Source organism: Pseudophryne corroboree, chromosome 11 (genome assembly GCF_028390025.1).
Source record: "Pseudophryne corroboree isolate aPseCor3 chromosome 11, aPseCor3.hap2, whole genome shotgun sequence".
NCBI classification, from domain to species: domain Eukaryota; kingdom Metazoa; phylum Chordata; class Amphibia; order Anura; family Myobatrachidae; genus Pseudophryne; species Pseudophryne corroboree.
The window spans coordinates 136,814,752-136,828,346 of record NC_086454.1 but is presented as its reverse complement, the minus strand read 5'-3'; the positions used below and the strand labels follow the sequence as shown (position 1 = coordinate 136,828,346).

Here is a 13,595-nt window from a genome sequence, read left to right as displayed (position 1 = left end):
TATGTTAAAAATAGGATTTTAATACCTACTGGTAAATCCTTTTCTCTTAATCCGTAGAGGATGCTGGGGACACCATTAGAACCATGGGGGTATAGACGGGATCCGCAGGAGACATGGGCACTTTAAGACTTTGAAAGGGGTGTGAACTGGCCCCTCCCTCTATGCCCCGCCTCCAGCCCCCAGTTATAGGAACTGTGCCCCGGGAGACGGACATTTTGAGGAAAGGAATTATTGTTAAACTAAGGTGAGATACATACCAGCTCACACCTCAAACATGCCGTACAACGTGGCATTCAACAGAACTCAAGTCAACGACATGAACAATGCCAGCAACAGGCTGACTATAAACGTAACACAACCTGTGTTTAACCATAACTAATAACTGCAGATACAGTACGCACTGGGACGGGCGCCCAGCATCCTCTACGGACTAAGAGAAAAGGATTTACCGGTAGGTATTAAAATCCTCGGCAAAGTTGTAATGCCGAGACCTCCCGGGCAGCCGCCCAGGACGCGCCCACCTTTCTGGTAGAATGGGCCTTCATCGATTTCGGTAACGGCAATCCAGCAGTAGAATGAGCCTGCTGAATCGTAGCACAGATCCAGCGTGCAATAGTCTGCTTGGAAGCAGGAGCCCCAACCTTGTAGGGATCATACAGGACAAACAGAGCCTCAGTTTTCCTAATCTGAGCCGTCCTGGCGACATAAATTTTTAAAGCTCTGACCACGTCAAGAGACTTCGACTCCACTAAGGCGTCAGTAGCCACTGGCACCACAATAGGTTGGTTCATTTGGAACGATGAAACCACTTTCGGCAGAAATTGTTGACGAGTCCTCAACTCTGCTCTACCTTCATGGAAGATCAAATAAGGGCTTTTGTGTGAGACAAAGCCGCTAACTCCGATACCCGCCTTGCGGATGCCAAGGCTAACAGCATGACCACTTTCCAAGTGACGAATTTCAACTCCACCTTCTGTAAAGGTTCAAACTAATGTGATTGAAGGAACTGCAACACCACGTTAAGATCCCATAGTGCCACTGGGGGCACAGATGGAGGTTGGATGTGCAATAAGTCTTTCATGAAAGTCTGAACTTCTGGAAGGGAGGCCAATTGTTTTTGAAAGAAAACCGATAAGGCTGAAATTTGTACTTTAATCGAGCCCAACTTTAAGCCCGCATCCACACCTGCTTGTAGGAAATGGAGAAAACGTCCTAACTGAAATTCTTCCGTAGGAGCCTTCTTGGATTCACACCAAGACACATATTTTCTCCAAATACGGTGATAATGTTTAGACGTTACTCCTTTCCTAGCCTGAAGAAGTGTGGGAATGACATCACTGGGAATACCAAGCCGTCAAACGCAGCCGCGATAAGTCTTGATACACGCACGGCCCCTGCTGTAACAGATCCTCTCTTAGAGGAAGAGGCCAGGGATCTCCTATGAGTAATTTCTGAAGATCTGGATACCAAGCCCTCCTTGGCCAGTCCGGAGCAATGAGGATCGCCTGGACCTTTGTTCTTCTTATGATCTTTAGCACTTTTGGAATGAGAGGAAGCGGAGGGAATACATACACCGACTGAAACACCCACGGTGTCATTAGGGCGTCCACTGCTATCGCTTGAGGGTCCCTCGACCTGGAACAATATCTCTGAAGTTTCTTGTTGAGACGAGACGCCATCATGTCTATTTGAGGAATTCCCCAAAGACCTGTCACTTCTGTGAAGACCTCTTGATGAAGACCCTACTCTCCTGGATGGAGATAGTGTCTGCTAAAGAAGTCTGCTTCCCAGTTGTCCACTCCTGGAATGAAGACCGCTGACAGGGCGCTTGTATGTCTTTTCGCCCAGTGGAAAACCTTCGTGGCCTCTGCCATTGCCGCTCTGCTTTTTTTTCCGCCTTGGCAGTTTATGTAAGCTACTGTTATATTGTCCGACTGGATCATTACGGGCAGACTGTAAAGCAGATGTTCCACTTTAAGAAGGCCGTTGTAAATGGCCCTTAACTCCAAAACGTTTATGTGTAGACAAGTTTCCTGGCTTGACCATCTTCCCTGGAAGTTTTCCCCCTGTGTGACTGCCCCCTAGCCTCGGAGACTCGCATCCGTGGTTACTAGGATCCAGTCCTGGATCCTGAACCTGCGCCCCTCTAGGAGGTGAGAGCTGTGCAGCCACCACAGGAGTGAGATTCTGGTCTTGGAAGACAGAATTATTGTCCGGTCCATGAGCAGGTGGGATTCGGACCACCTGTCCAACAGGACTCACTGAAACACTCTGGCATGGAACCTGCCAAACTGAATGGCCTCGTAGGCCGCCACCATCTTCCCAAGCAAACGAGTGCATTGATGGACTGACACTCTTGCTGGTTTCAGAATTTGTCTGACCAGGCTCTGAATCTCCAGAGCCTTTTCCACCGGAAGAAAAACTCTCTGTAAATCTGTGTCCAGAATCATTACCAAAAACGACAGCCGTGTCGTCGGAACAAACTGTGATTTTGGCAAATTTAGGAGCCAACCGTGTTGTTGCAGAACTGCCAGGGAGAGTGTAATGTTCTGCACCAGTTGGTCGCTGGATCTCGCCTTTATCAGGATACCGTCCAAGTGCGGGATAATCGTGACTTCTTGCTTGCGAAGGAGAACCATCATTTCTGCCATAACTTTGGTGAAAATCCTCGGAGCCGTGGACAGACCAAAACGGCAACGTCTGAACATGGTAATGACAATCCTGAATTGCAAACCTCAGGCTAGCCTGATGCGGAGGATAAATGGGAACATGTAAGTAGGCATCCTTTATGTCCAATAAAAGCCTTCTCCCTGTTGTGACGGGGGAACCTTGATAATGACCTGATAGTGACACAACTTTTGTATTGCGTTGCATACAACCTCCCTGTCCGGAAGAGAAACTGGTAAGGCCGATTTGAAAAATCGGCGAGGGGGAACATCCTGAAACTCTAGTTTGTACCCCGGGACACTATTTCTAAAACCCATGGGTCCAGGTCTGAATGAACCCAGAACTGACTGAAGAGTTTGAGATGTGCCCCCACCGGTGCGGACTCCCGCAGAGGAGCCCCAGCGTCATGCGGTGGATTTGGCAGAAGTCGGGGAGGACTTTTGCTCCTGGGAACCTGCCAAGGCCGGTGATCTTTTACCCCTTCCTCTAGTAGCAAGGAAGAACCTCGGCCTTTTCTGTATTTATTGGGCCGAAAGGACTGCATCTGATAGTGGTGTGTTTTCTTTTGTTGTGAAGGAACGTAAGGCAAAAATGATGACTTACCCGTGGTAGCTGTAGATACCAAATCAGCGAGACCGTCACCAAACAAGACACCACCCTTATATGGGAGAGATTCCATATTTTTTCTGGAGTCCGCATCAGCATTCCATTGATGGATCCACAATGCACGTCTAGCTGAGACTGCCATGGCATTGGCCTTTGATCCCAAAAGGCCAATATCTCTCGCCGTTTCCTTCAGGTAGGCTGCAGCGTCCCTTATATGACCCAGTGTCAAAAGGACGCTATCCCTATCTAGGGTATCTATATCAGATGACAAGTTATCTGCCCACTTTTCGATAGCACTACTCACCCACGCAGATGCAACGGCTGGTCTGAGCAGCGTACCCGTGGTGGCATAAATGTATTTTAATGTATTTTCCTGTTTGCAATCCGCAGGGTCCTTAAGGGCTGCCGTATCAGGAGACGGGAGAGCCACCTTTTTAGACAACCGCGATAGGTCCTTGTCCACAATGGGGGGTGACTCCCACTTTTCCCTATCCCCAGAGGGAAACGGATACGCCACCTGAATCCTTTTGGGAATCTGAAACTTTTTGTCAGGGCTTTCCCAAACCTTTTCAAAAAGAGTCTTCAGTTCATGAGAGTGAGGAAACGTTACCACAGGTTTCTTTTCCTTATACATACAGACCCTTGTATCAGGAACAGCAGGGTCCTCGGAAATATGTAATACGTCTTTTACCATCATGTAATGAATGCTTTTTGCTAATTTTGGATCCAATCTGGAATCACTATAGTCGACACTGGAATCAGTGTCCGTGTCGGTATCCGTGTCTGCCAGCTGGGCAAACGAACGTTTGTGACCCCGAAGGGGTCTGGACCTGTAATAACACATCCTCCACAGATTTCTTCCATGCCTGGTTCTGAGAATCCGATTTATCTAATCTCTTACTAATAAGAGCCACATTAGCATTCAAAGCATTCAAAATATTTACCCAATCAGGAGTCGGCGGTGCCGACAGGTTCACTCCCACAGCTGTTTGTGTCCCTAATACAGTCTCCTCCTGGGAAGAGCACTCAGCCTCAGACATGTCGACACACGTGTCCCAAACACCCACAGACACACCGGGTATATAGGGGACAGACCGGGTATATAGGGGACAGACCCACAGTAAAGTCCGTCAGAGGGACCCAAAGGGAGTTTTGCCAGCTCACAACCCAGCGCCTAATCACCGGTTCTGAAACACTAAAAGAATGCCCCAGACCTGCAGCGCTTTTATAATAACATATATTGCACCAATATTACTGTGCCCCCACCTCGTTTTGCACCCTGATACTTAAACAGAAGTGTGAGGAAGGACCAGCGTCTCTGCAGCCTTGTGGAAAGGAAAATGGTGCTGAGTTGTGTGAGGACGAAGCCCCGCCCCCTTGATGGCGCGCTTCAGTCCCGCTGTTTTTAAATATATTTTTTTACTGGCGGGGGTTAGGACAGTGCTTAGGCACTTCGTGCACTTAGTTCTTTTCTGCTGCAATTCCTCCAAGCTTGGCATTATGCGTTGGACCTCTCGTTTGCCAGATTTGAACCCAATAGAACACATATGGGATGCAGTTCCACGTCCCATCAATGGCATGGTTCCTCCACCGGAGAATATTAGGGAATTGTGGAGCATTATTCAGGAGGCATGGTGTAAATTAACTATATAGTACATCAGAGCACATGCCCAGTCGTGTTGCTGCTGTAATCCGATAGAAAGAGGACCTACGTGTTACTATATAGGCGTCTCAGTTTCTCCGGCACATGAATTGTATTCAGACAAAGTTTGCACACTACCATAGCAACCAGACACAAAAGTAGTCTGGGCTATGGGCGGGGTGCGAAGCATCGGGGAGCTGTAAATCTTTAACTGTTTGGTCCTACACAACCACCTGCACCCCATTGTCTCCCTTGTGGAGCCCTATGGACCCTGTAGAATAAAATTGGTTATTGAGTAACCAAATACATAAGTCCTAACAGATATGAATTGTAGATATTGCATGGATGCTGTTTATCATTAGGTGAAGGAAACTAACCTAGTGTGGAATATGTGGTTACATGGCAGTCTCTTGGCTCCTGTCACCATCTCCTCTCTGCAGATGATACATACATTGTCCATAGCCTGGAGCTCCTCTGGTGTGGCATCTGGATACCTATAGGTTGCATATGAAGAAGTTTAGTAGTTCTCTATGATTTAGCAAACATTTACTAATTCTACATCCACAAATATAGAACATCTGCGCATGTCAGGCAAAAATAGTTGTAAAAGAGACAAGAAAAGAAGAAACGTCTTTGGGACAAATAGCTTCTTCCCTATCCAATATGGGAAAACAGAATTTGGGGTTTTGGCTTAGACTTTATGGTCAGATAGAGAATTCTGTATAACCATAGAGATTAACGGATAGAATCCCACGCATTACTGATGACGTTGGGAAACACAATCCATGTGAATCCTTCTATCTTAGCATATTACATCTAACCTTTTATCCCGGGTGTCGGTCGGTCACCTGGGTATTACATGTATTTGTGGATGTGCTTAGTTTTACTTCTTATTTTTAGAGATCATGATAAAGATATTTTTATGGGAAGATTTTGCCAGAGAGAACTTAGCTTAATGTAACTTTGAAACGCGGGTACATGTTGCCAATCCAGTATTTAAATGTTAAATATTTCATTGAATAGTATATTGTCACCTACTAACAGTGGGGGTGCTCATATAATTGAAAGACATAACTGAAATGAGCTGAAGAGCTAATACCTAGTGAAGTGAAAGACTCATAATACACATGAATATTACTGCAGCACACAGCATAATGGCTTCTACCTACCATGACATGGGCACGTTCAAACAGCCATCTGCTTTTTTTTGTTTGTTTTTTTAAGATAGGTATGTTTTTACTTTTCCCATAGTGTGTGTTTCACATCACCACCTCTTCTACCTTTACTTACAGTGTGTTCATATTGCGGATTGCTCTCCTGGACATGATCGCATCGGTCACTGCCTTCTTAAACTGCCTGGAAAAGAAGAAAGAAAAAAAAACTATCATAAAGAGCAACTTGCCAAAAATGTTCTGTGTACATATAAAAAGATGAACGTATTAGCAAATATTTTGATCAAACCATATATGCTTGCAGCTTACATCCTCATTTCCTGCAGCTAAATTTATACAAATGTGCAGTAGTAAGGCTAAGCGCTGACAGCAGCGGTCTTTCTTTTGCATTCATATAGGGCATTTATACTGCCTTGCAGTTGGTATCATGGGGTAGATTTATTAAGCTCGGTGAAGTGATAAAGTGGAAGGTGATAACGCACCAGCCAGTCAGCTCCTAACTGTCATTTTTCAAAACCAGCCTGTAACATGGCAGTCAGATCTGATTGGCTGGTCCTTTATCACCTTCCACTTTATCACTTCACCAAGCTTAATAAAAGCGCCCCCATGTGTAATATGGAATTCACCAAGCATGGGCTTATTTCTATTCTACTGTAGTAATTAGGTAAGCCTACAGAAGAAAGTGGTTTAGATGGAAAAGACCGAAAACATTAACTGCACTTTACTTTACTGCACTTTCAGGATATAAAAAATAAGATTTTACTTACCGATAAATCTATTTCTCATAGTCCGTAGTGGATGCTGGGGACTCCGTCAGGACCATGGGGAATAGCGGCTCCGCAGGAGACAGGGCACAAAAGCAAGCTTTTAGGATCACATGGTGTGTACTGGCTCCTCCCCCTATGACCCTCCTCCAAGCCTCAGTTAGGTACTGTGCCCGGACGAGCGTACACAATAAGGAAGGATCTTGAATCCCGGGTAAGACTTATACCAGCCACACCAATCACACCGTACAACTTGTGATTTGAACCCAGTTAACAGTATGATAACAATGAAGTAGCCTCTAAAAAAGATGGCTCACAACAATAATAACCCGATTTTTTTGTAACAATAACTATGTACAAGTAATGCAGACAATCCGCACTTGGGATGGGCGCCCAGCATCCACTACGGACTATGAGAAATAGATTTATCGGTAAGTAAAATCTTATTTTCTCTAACGTCCTAGTGGATGCTGGGGACTCAGTCAGGACCATGGGGATTATACCAAAGCTCCCAAAAGGGCGGGAGAGTGCGGATGACTCTGCAGCACCGAATGAGAGAACTCCAGGTCCTCCTCAGCCAGGGTATCAAATTTGTAGAATTTAGCAAACGTGTTTGCCCCTGACCAAGTAGCTGCTCGGCAAAGTTGTAAAGCCGAGACCCCTCGGGCAGCCGCCCAAGATGAGCCCACCTTCCTTGTGGAATGGGCATTTACATATTTTGGCTGTGGCAGGCCTGCCACAGAATGTGCAAGGTGAATTGTACTACAAATCCAACGAGCAATAGTCTGCTTAGAAGCAGGAGCACCCAGCTTTTTGGGTGCCTACAATATAAACAGCAAGTCAGACTTTCTGACTCCAGCCGTCCTGGAATTATATATATATATATATTTTCAGGGCCCTGACAACGTCTAGCAACTTGGAGTCCTCCAAGTCCCTAGTAGCCGCAGGCACCACAATAGGTTGTTTCAGGTGAAACGCTGACACCACCTTAGGAAGAAACTGGGGACGAGTCCGCAGTTCTGCCCTGTCCGAATGGAAAATCAAATATGGGCTTTTGTAAGACAAAGCCGCCAATTTTGACAATCGCCTGGCCGAGGCCAGGGCCAACAGCATGGTCACTTTCCATGTGAGATATTTCAAATCCACAGATTTGAGTGGTTCAAACCAATATGATTTGAGGAATCCCAACACTACGTTGAGATCCCACGGTGCCACTGGAGGCACACAAGGGCTGTATATGCAATACTCCCTTGACAAACGTCTGGACTTCAGGAACTGAAGCCAATTCTTTTTGGAAGAAAATCTATAGGGCCGAAACTTGAACCTTTATGGACCCCAATTTGAGGCTCATAGACACTCCTGTTTGCAGGAAGTGCAGAAATCGACCTAGTTGAAATTTTTTCGTGGGGCCTTCCTGGCCTCACCCACGCAACATATTTTTACCACATGTGGTGATAACGTTGTGCGGTCACCTCCTTCCTGGCTTTGACCAGGGTAGGTATGACCTCTTCCGGAATGCCTTTTCCCTTAGGATCCGGCGTTCAAACCGCCATGCCGTCAAACGCAGTCGCGGTAAGTCTTGGAACAGACAAGGTCCCTGCTGGAGCAGGTCCTTTCTTAAAGGCCGATGCCACGGTTCCTCTTGGAACAGACATGGTACTTGCTGAAAGCAAATCCCTTCTTAGCTCCCGAGGCCATTAGTCCTCTGTGAGCATCTCTTGAAGTTCCGGTTACCAAGTCCCTCTTGGCCAATCCGGAGCCACGAGTATAGTTCTTACTCCTCTATGTCTTTTAATTCTCAATACCTTGGTTATGAGAAGCAGAGGAGGGAACACATACACCGACTGTTACACCCACGGTGTTACCAGGACGTCCACAGCTATCGCCTGAAGGTCTCGTGACCTGGCGCAATACCTGTCCCATTTTTTGTTCGGGCGGGACGCCATCATGTCCACCTTTGGTCTTTCCCAACGGTTCCCAATCATGCGGAAAACTTCCCGATGAAGTTCCCACTCTCCCGGGTGGAGGTCGTGCCTGCTGAGGAAGTCTGCTTCCCAGTCGTCCACTCCCGGAATGAACACTGCTGACAGTGCTATCACATGATTTTCCGCCTAGCGAAAAATCCTTGCAGTTTTGCCACTGCCCTCCTGCTTCTTGTGCCGCCCTTTCTGTTTACGTGGGCGACTGCCGTGATGTTATCCCACTGGATCAATACCGGCTGACCTTGAAGCAGAGGTCTTGCTAAGCTTAGAGCATTATAAATTTGCTCTTACCTCCAGTATATTTATGTGGAGAGAATTCTCCAGACTTGATCACACTCCTTGTGTGACTGCTCCCCAGCCTCTCAGGCTGGCCTCCGTGGTCACGAGCATCCAATCCTGAATGCCGAATCTGCGGCCCTCTAGAAGATGAGCACTCTGTAATCACCACAGGAGAGACACCCTTGTCCTTGGATATAGGGTTATCCGCTGATGCATCTGAAGATGCGATCCGGACCATTTGTCCAGCAGATCCCACTGAAGAGTTCTTGCGTGAAATCTGCCGAATGGAAGCGCTTCGTAATAAGCCACCATTTTTTTTTTTTTTTTACCAGGACTCTTGTGCAATGATGCACTGACACTTTTCCTGGTTTTAGGAGGATCCCGATTAGCTCGGATAACTCCCTGGCTTTCTCCTCTGGGAGAAACACCTTTTCCTGGACTGTGTCCAAAATCATCCCTAGGACCAGCAGACGTGTCGTCGGAACAACTGCGGTTTTGGAATATTTAGAATCCACCCGTGCTGTCGTAGAACTACTTGAGATAGTGCTACTCCGACCTCCAACTGTTCTCTGGACCTTGTTCTTATCAGGAGGTCGTCCATTTTCTTTGAAGACGAATCCTCCTTTCGGTCATTACCTTGGTAAGGACCCCGGGGTGCCTTGGACAATCCAACGGCATCGTCTTGAAACTGATAGTGACAGTTCTGTACCACGAACTTGAGGTACCCTTGGTGAGAAAAGGCAAATTTTGGGACATGGAGGTAAGCATCCCTGATGTCCCGGGACACCATATAGTCCCCTTGTTCTTTGCTATCACTGCTCTGAGTGACTCTATCTGGATTTGAACCCTTGTAAGTGTTCAAATTTTTCAGATTTAGAATAGGTCTCACCTAGCCTTCAGTACCACCATATAGTGTGGAGTAATACCCCTTTCCTTGTTGTCGGAGGGGTAATTTTATTATCACCTGCTGGGAATACAGCTTGTGAATTGTTTTCAATACTGCCTCCCTGTCGGAGGGAGACATTGGTACAGCAGACTACAGGAACCTGCGAGGGGGGAAACCTCTCGACATTCCAATCTGTACCCCTTGGATACTACTTGTAGGATCCAGGGGTCCTGTACGGTCCCAGCGTCATGCTGAGAACTTGGTAGAAGCGGTGGAGGGCTTCTGTTCCTGGGAATGGGCTGCCTGCTGCAGTCTTCTTCCCTTTCCTCTATCCCTGGGCAGATATGACTCTTATAGGGACGAAAGGACTGAGGCTGAAAAGACGGTGTCTTTTTCTGCAGATATGTGACTTAGGGTAAAAAACGGTGGATTTTCCAGCAGTTGCCCTGGCCACCAGGTCCCATGGACCGACCCCAAATAACTCCTCCCCTTTATACGGCAATACATCTTTGTGCCGTTTGGAATCTGCATCACCTGACCACTGTCGTGTCCATAAACATCTTCTTGCAGATATGGACATCGCATTTACTCTTGATGCCAGAGTGCAAATATCCCTCTGCGCATCTCGCATATATAGAAATGCATCCTTTAAATGCTCTATAGTCAATAAAATACTGTCCCTGTCAAAGGTATCAATATTTTTAGTCAGGGAATCCGACCAAGCCACCTCAGCTCTGCACATCCAGGCTGAGGCGATCGCTGGTCGCAGTATAACCCCAGCATGTGTGTGTATACTTTTTAGGATATTTTTCAGCCTCCTATCAGCTGGCTCCTTAAGTACGGCCCTATCCGTAGATGGTACCGCCACTTGTTCTGATAAGCGTGTGAGCGCCTTATCCACCCTGAGGGGTGTTTCCCACCGCGCCTTAACTTCTGGCGGGAAAGGGTATACCGCCAATAATTTTCTATCGGGGAAAACCCACGCATCATCACACACTTCATTTAATTTATCTGATTCAGGAAAAACTACAGGTAGTTTTTTCACCTCACACATAATACCCTTTTTTGTGGTACTTGGAGTATCAGAAATATGTAACACCTCCTTCATTGCCCTTAACGTGTGGCCCTAAAAGAAAATACGTTTGTTTCTTCACCGTCGATACTGAAATCAGTGTCCGTGTCTGGGTCTGTGTCGACCGACTGAGGTAAATGGGTATTTTACAGCCCCTGACGGTGTTTGAGACGCCTGGACAGATACTAATTTGTTCGCCGGCCCTCTCATGTCGTCAACCGGCTTGCAGCGTGTTGACATTGTCACGTAATTTCCATAAATAAGCCATCCATTCCGGTGTCGACTCCCTAGAGAGTGACATCACCATTACAGGCAATTTGCTCCGCCTCCTCACCAATATTTTCCTCATACATGTCGACACACACGTACCGACATACAGCACACACATAGGGAATGCTCTGATAGAGGACAGGACCCACTAGCCCTTTGGGGAGACAGAGGGAGAGTTTGCCAGCACACACCAAAAGCGCTATAAATGTATATAAACAACCCTAGAAGGTGTTGTTTACTATATATGCGCTCTTAATATATAAATATCGCCAATTTATGCCCCCCTTCTCTTTGTTACCCTGTTTCTGTAGTGCAGTGCAGGGGAGAGTCCTGGGAGCCTTCCTCACCAGCGGAGCTGAGCAGGAAAATGGCGCTGAGGAGAATAAGCTCCGCCCCTTTTCCGGCGGGCTTCTTCTCACGGTTTTTAATAAACTGGCCTGGGTTAAAATAAGAATTTACTTACCGATAATTCTATTTCTCATAGTCCGTAGTGGATGCTGGGGACTCCGTCAGGACCATGGGGGATAGCGGGCTCCGCAGGAGACAGGGCACATCTAAAAAAGCTTTTAGGTCACATGGTGCGTACTGGCTCCTCCCCCTATGACCCTCCTCCAAGCCTCAGTTAGGTACTGTGCCCGGACGAGCGTACACAATAAGGAAGGATCTTGAATCCCGGGTAAGACTCATACCAGCCACACCAATCACACCGTACAACTTGTGATCTGAACCCAGTTAACAGTATGATAACAAAACGAAGTAGCCTCTGAAAAGATGGCTCACAACAACAGTAATAACCCGATTTTGTAACAATAACTATGTACAAGCATTGCAGACACTCCGCACTTGGGATGGGCGCCCAGCATCCACTACGGACTATGAGAAATAGAATTATCGGTAAGTAAATTCTTATTTTCTCTAACGTCCTAGTGGATGCTGGGGACTCCGTCAGGACCATGGGGATTATACCAAAGCTCCCAAACGGGCGGGAGAGTGCGGATGACTCTGCAGCACCGAATGAGAAAACTCCAGGTCCTCTGCAGCCAGAGTATCAAATTTGTAAAATTTTACAAACGTGTTCTCCCCTGACCACGTAGCTGCTCGGCAAAGTTGTAATGCCGAGACCCCTCGGGCAGCCGCCCAAGATGAGCCCACCTTCCTTGTGGAGTGGGCCTTTACAGATTTAGGCTGTGGCACGCCTGCCACAGAATGTGCAAGTTGGATTGTGCTACAGATCCAACGTGCAATCGTCTGTTTAGACGCAGGAGCACCCATCTTGTTGGGTGCATACAATGTAAACAACGAGTCAGTTTTTCTGACTCCAGCTGTCCTTGAAATATATATTTTTAATGCTCTGACAACGTCCAGTAACTTGGAGTCCTCCAAGTCGCTAGTAGCCGCAGGCACCACAATAGGCTGGTTTAAGTGAAATGCCGAAACCACCTTAGGGAGAAATTGAGGACGTGTCCTCAATTCTGCCCTGTCCGAATGGAATATCAGATATGGGCTCTTGTATGACAAAGCTGCCAACTCTGAAACTCTCCTGGCAGAAGCCAGGGCCAACAGCATGGTTACCTTCCATGTAAGGTATTTTAATTCTACCGATTTTAACGGCTCAAACCAATGAGATTTGAGAAAATTTAGAACCACGTTCAAATCCCACGGTGCCACTGGAGGCACTATTGGGGGTTGTATATGTAGTACACCTTTGACAAAAGTTTGTACTTCAGGCACTGACGCCAATTCCTTCTGGAAGAAAATTGATAAGGCCGAAATTTGAACTTTAATGGACCCCAATTTTAGGCCCATAGACAATCCTGCTTGCAGGAAATGTAAGAATCGACCCAATTGAAATTCTTCCGTTGGAGCCTTCTTGGCCTCACACCACGCAACATATTTTCGCCAAATGCGGTGATAATGTTGTACAGTCACTTCCTTTCTAGCCTTAATCAAGGTAGGAATAACTTCCTCTGGAATGCCCTTTCCTTTTAGAATCCGGCGTTCAACCGCCATGCCGTCAAACGCAGACGCGGTAAGTCTTGGAACATACAAGGTCCCTGCTGAAGCAGATCCCTTCTTAGAGGTAGAGGCCACGGATCCTCCGTGAGCATCTCTTGAAGTTCCGGATACCAAGTTCTCCTTGGCCAGTCCGGAGCCACCAGTATCGTTCTTACTCCTCTTTTCCGTATAATTCTCAGTACCTTTGGTATGAGAGGCAGAGGAGGGAACACATACACTGACTGGTACACCCACGGTGT

At 46.9% G+C, this 13,595-nt stretch overlaps 1 protein-coding gene across 1 annotated transcript in view; it reads right to left on the bottom strand.

Annotated features, from left to right (window-relative positions):
• Positions 1–13,595, bottom strand: part of SYVN1 (synoviolin 1) — a 77,320-nt gene that overhangs the window by 20,194 nt on the left and 43,531 nt on the right. The window contains exons 9-10 of the mRNA XM_063944844.1: positions 6,206–6,271; positions 5,293–5,409 (exon numbers count right to left, since the gene is read on the bottom strand). Coding sequence (XP_063800914.1) covers positions 5,293–5,409; positions 6,206–6,271 — 183 coding nt within the window. The remainder of the gene's footprint in view (positions 1–5,292; positions 5,410–6,205; positions 6,272–13,595) is intronic.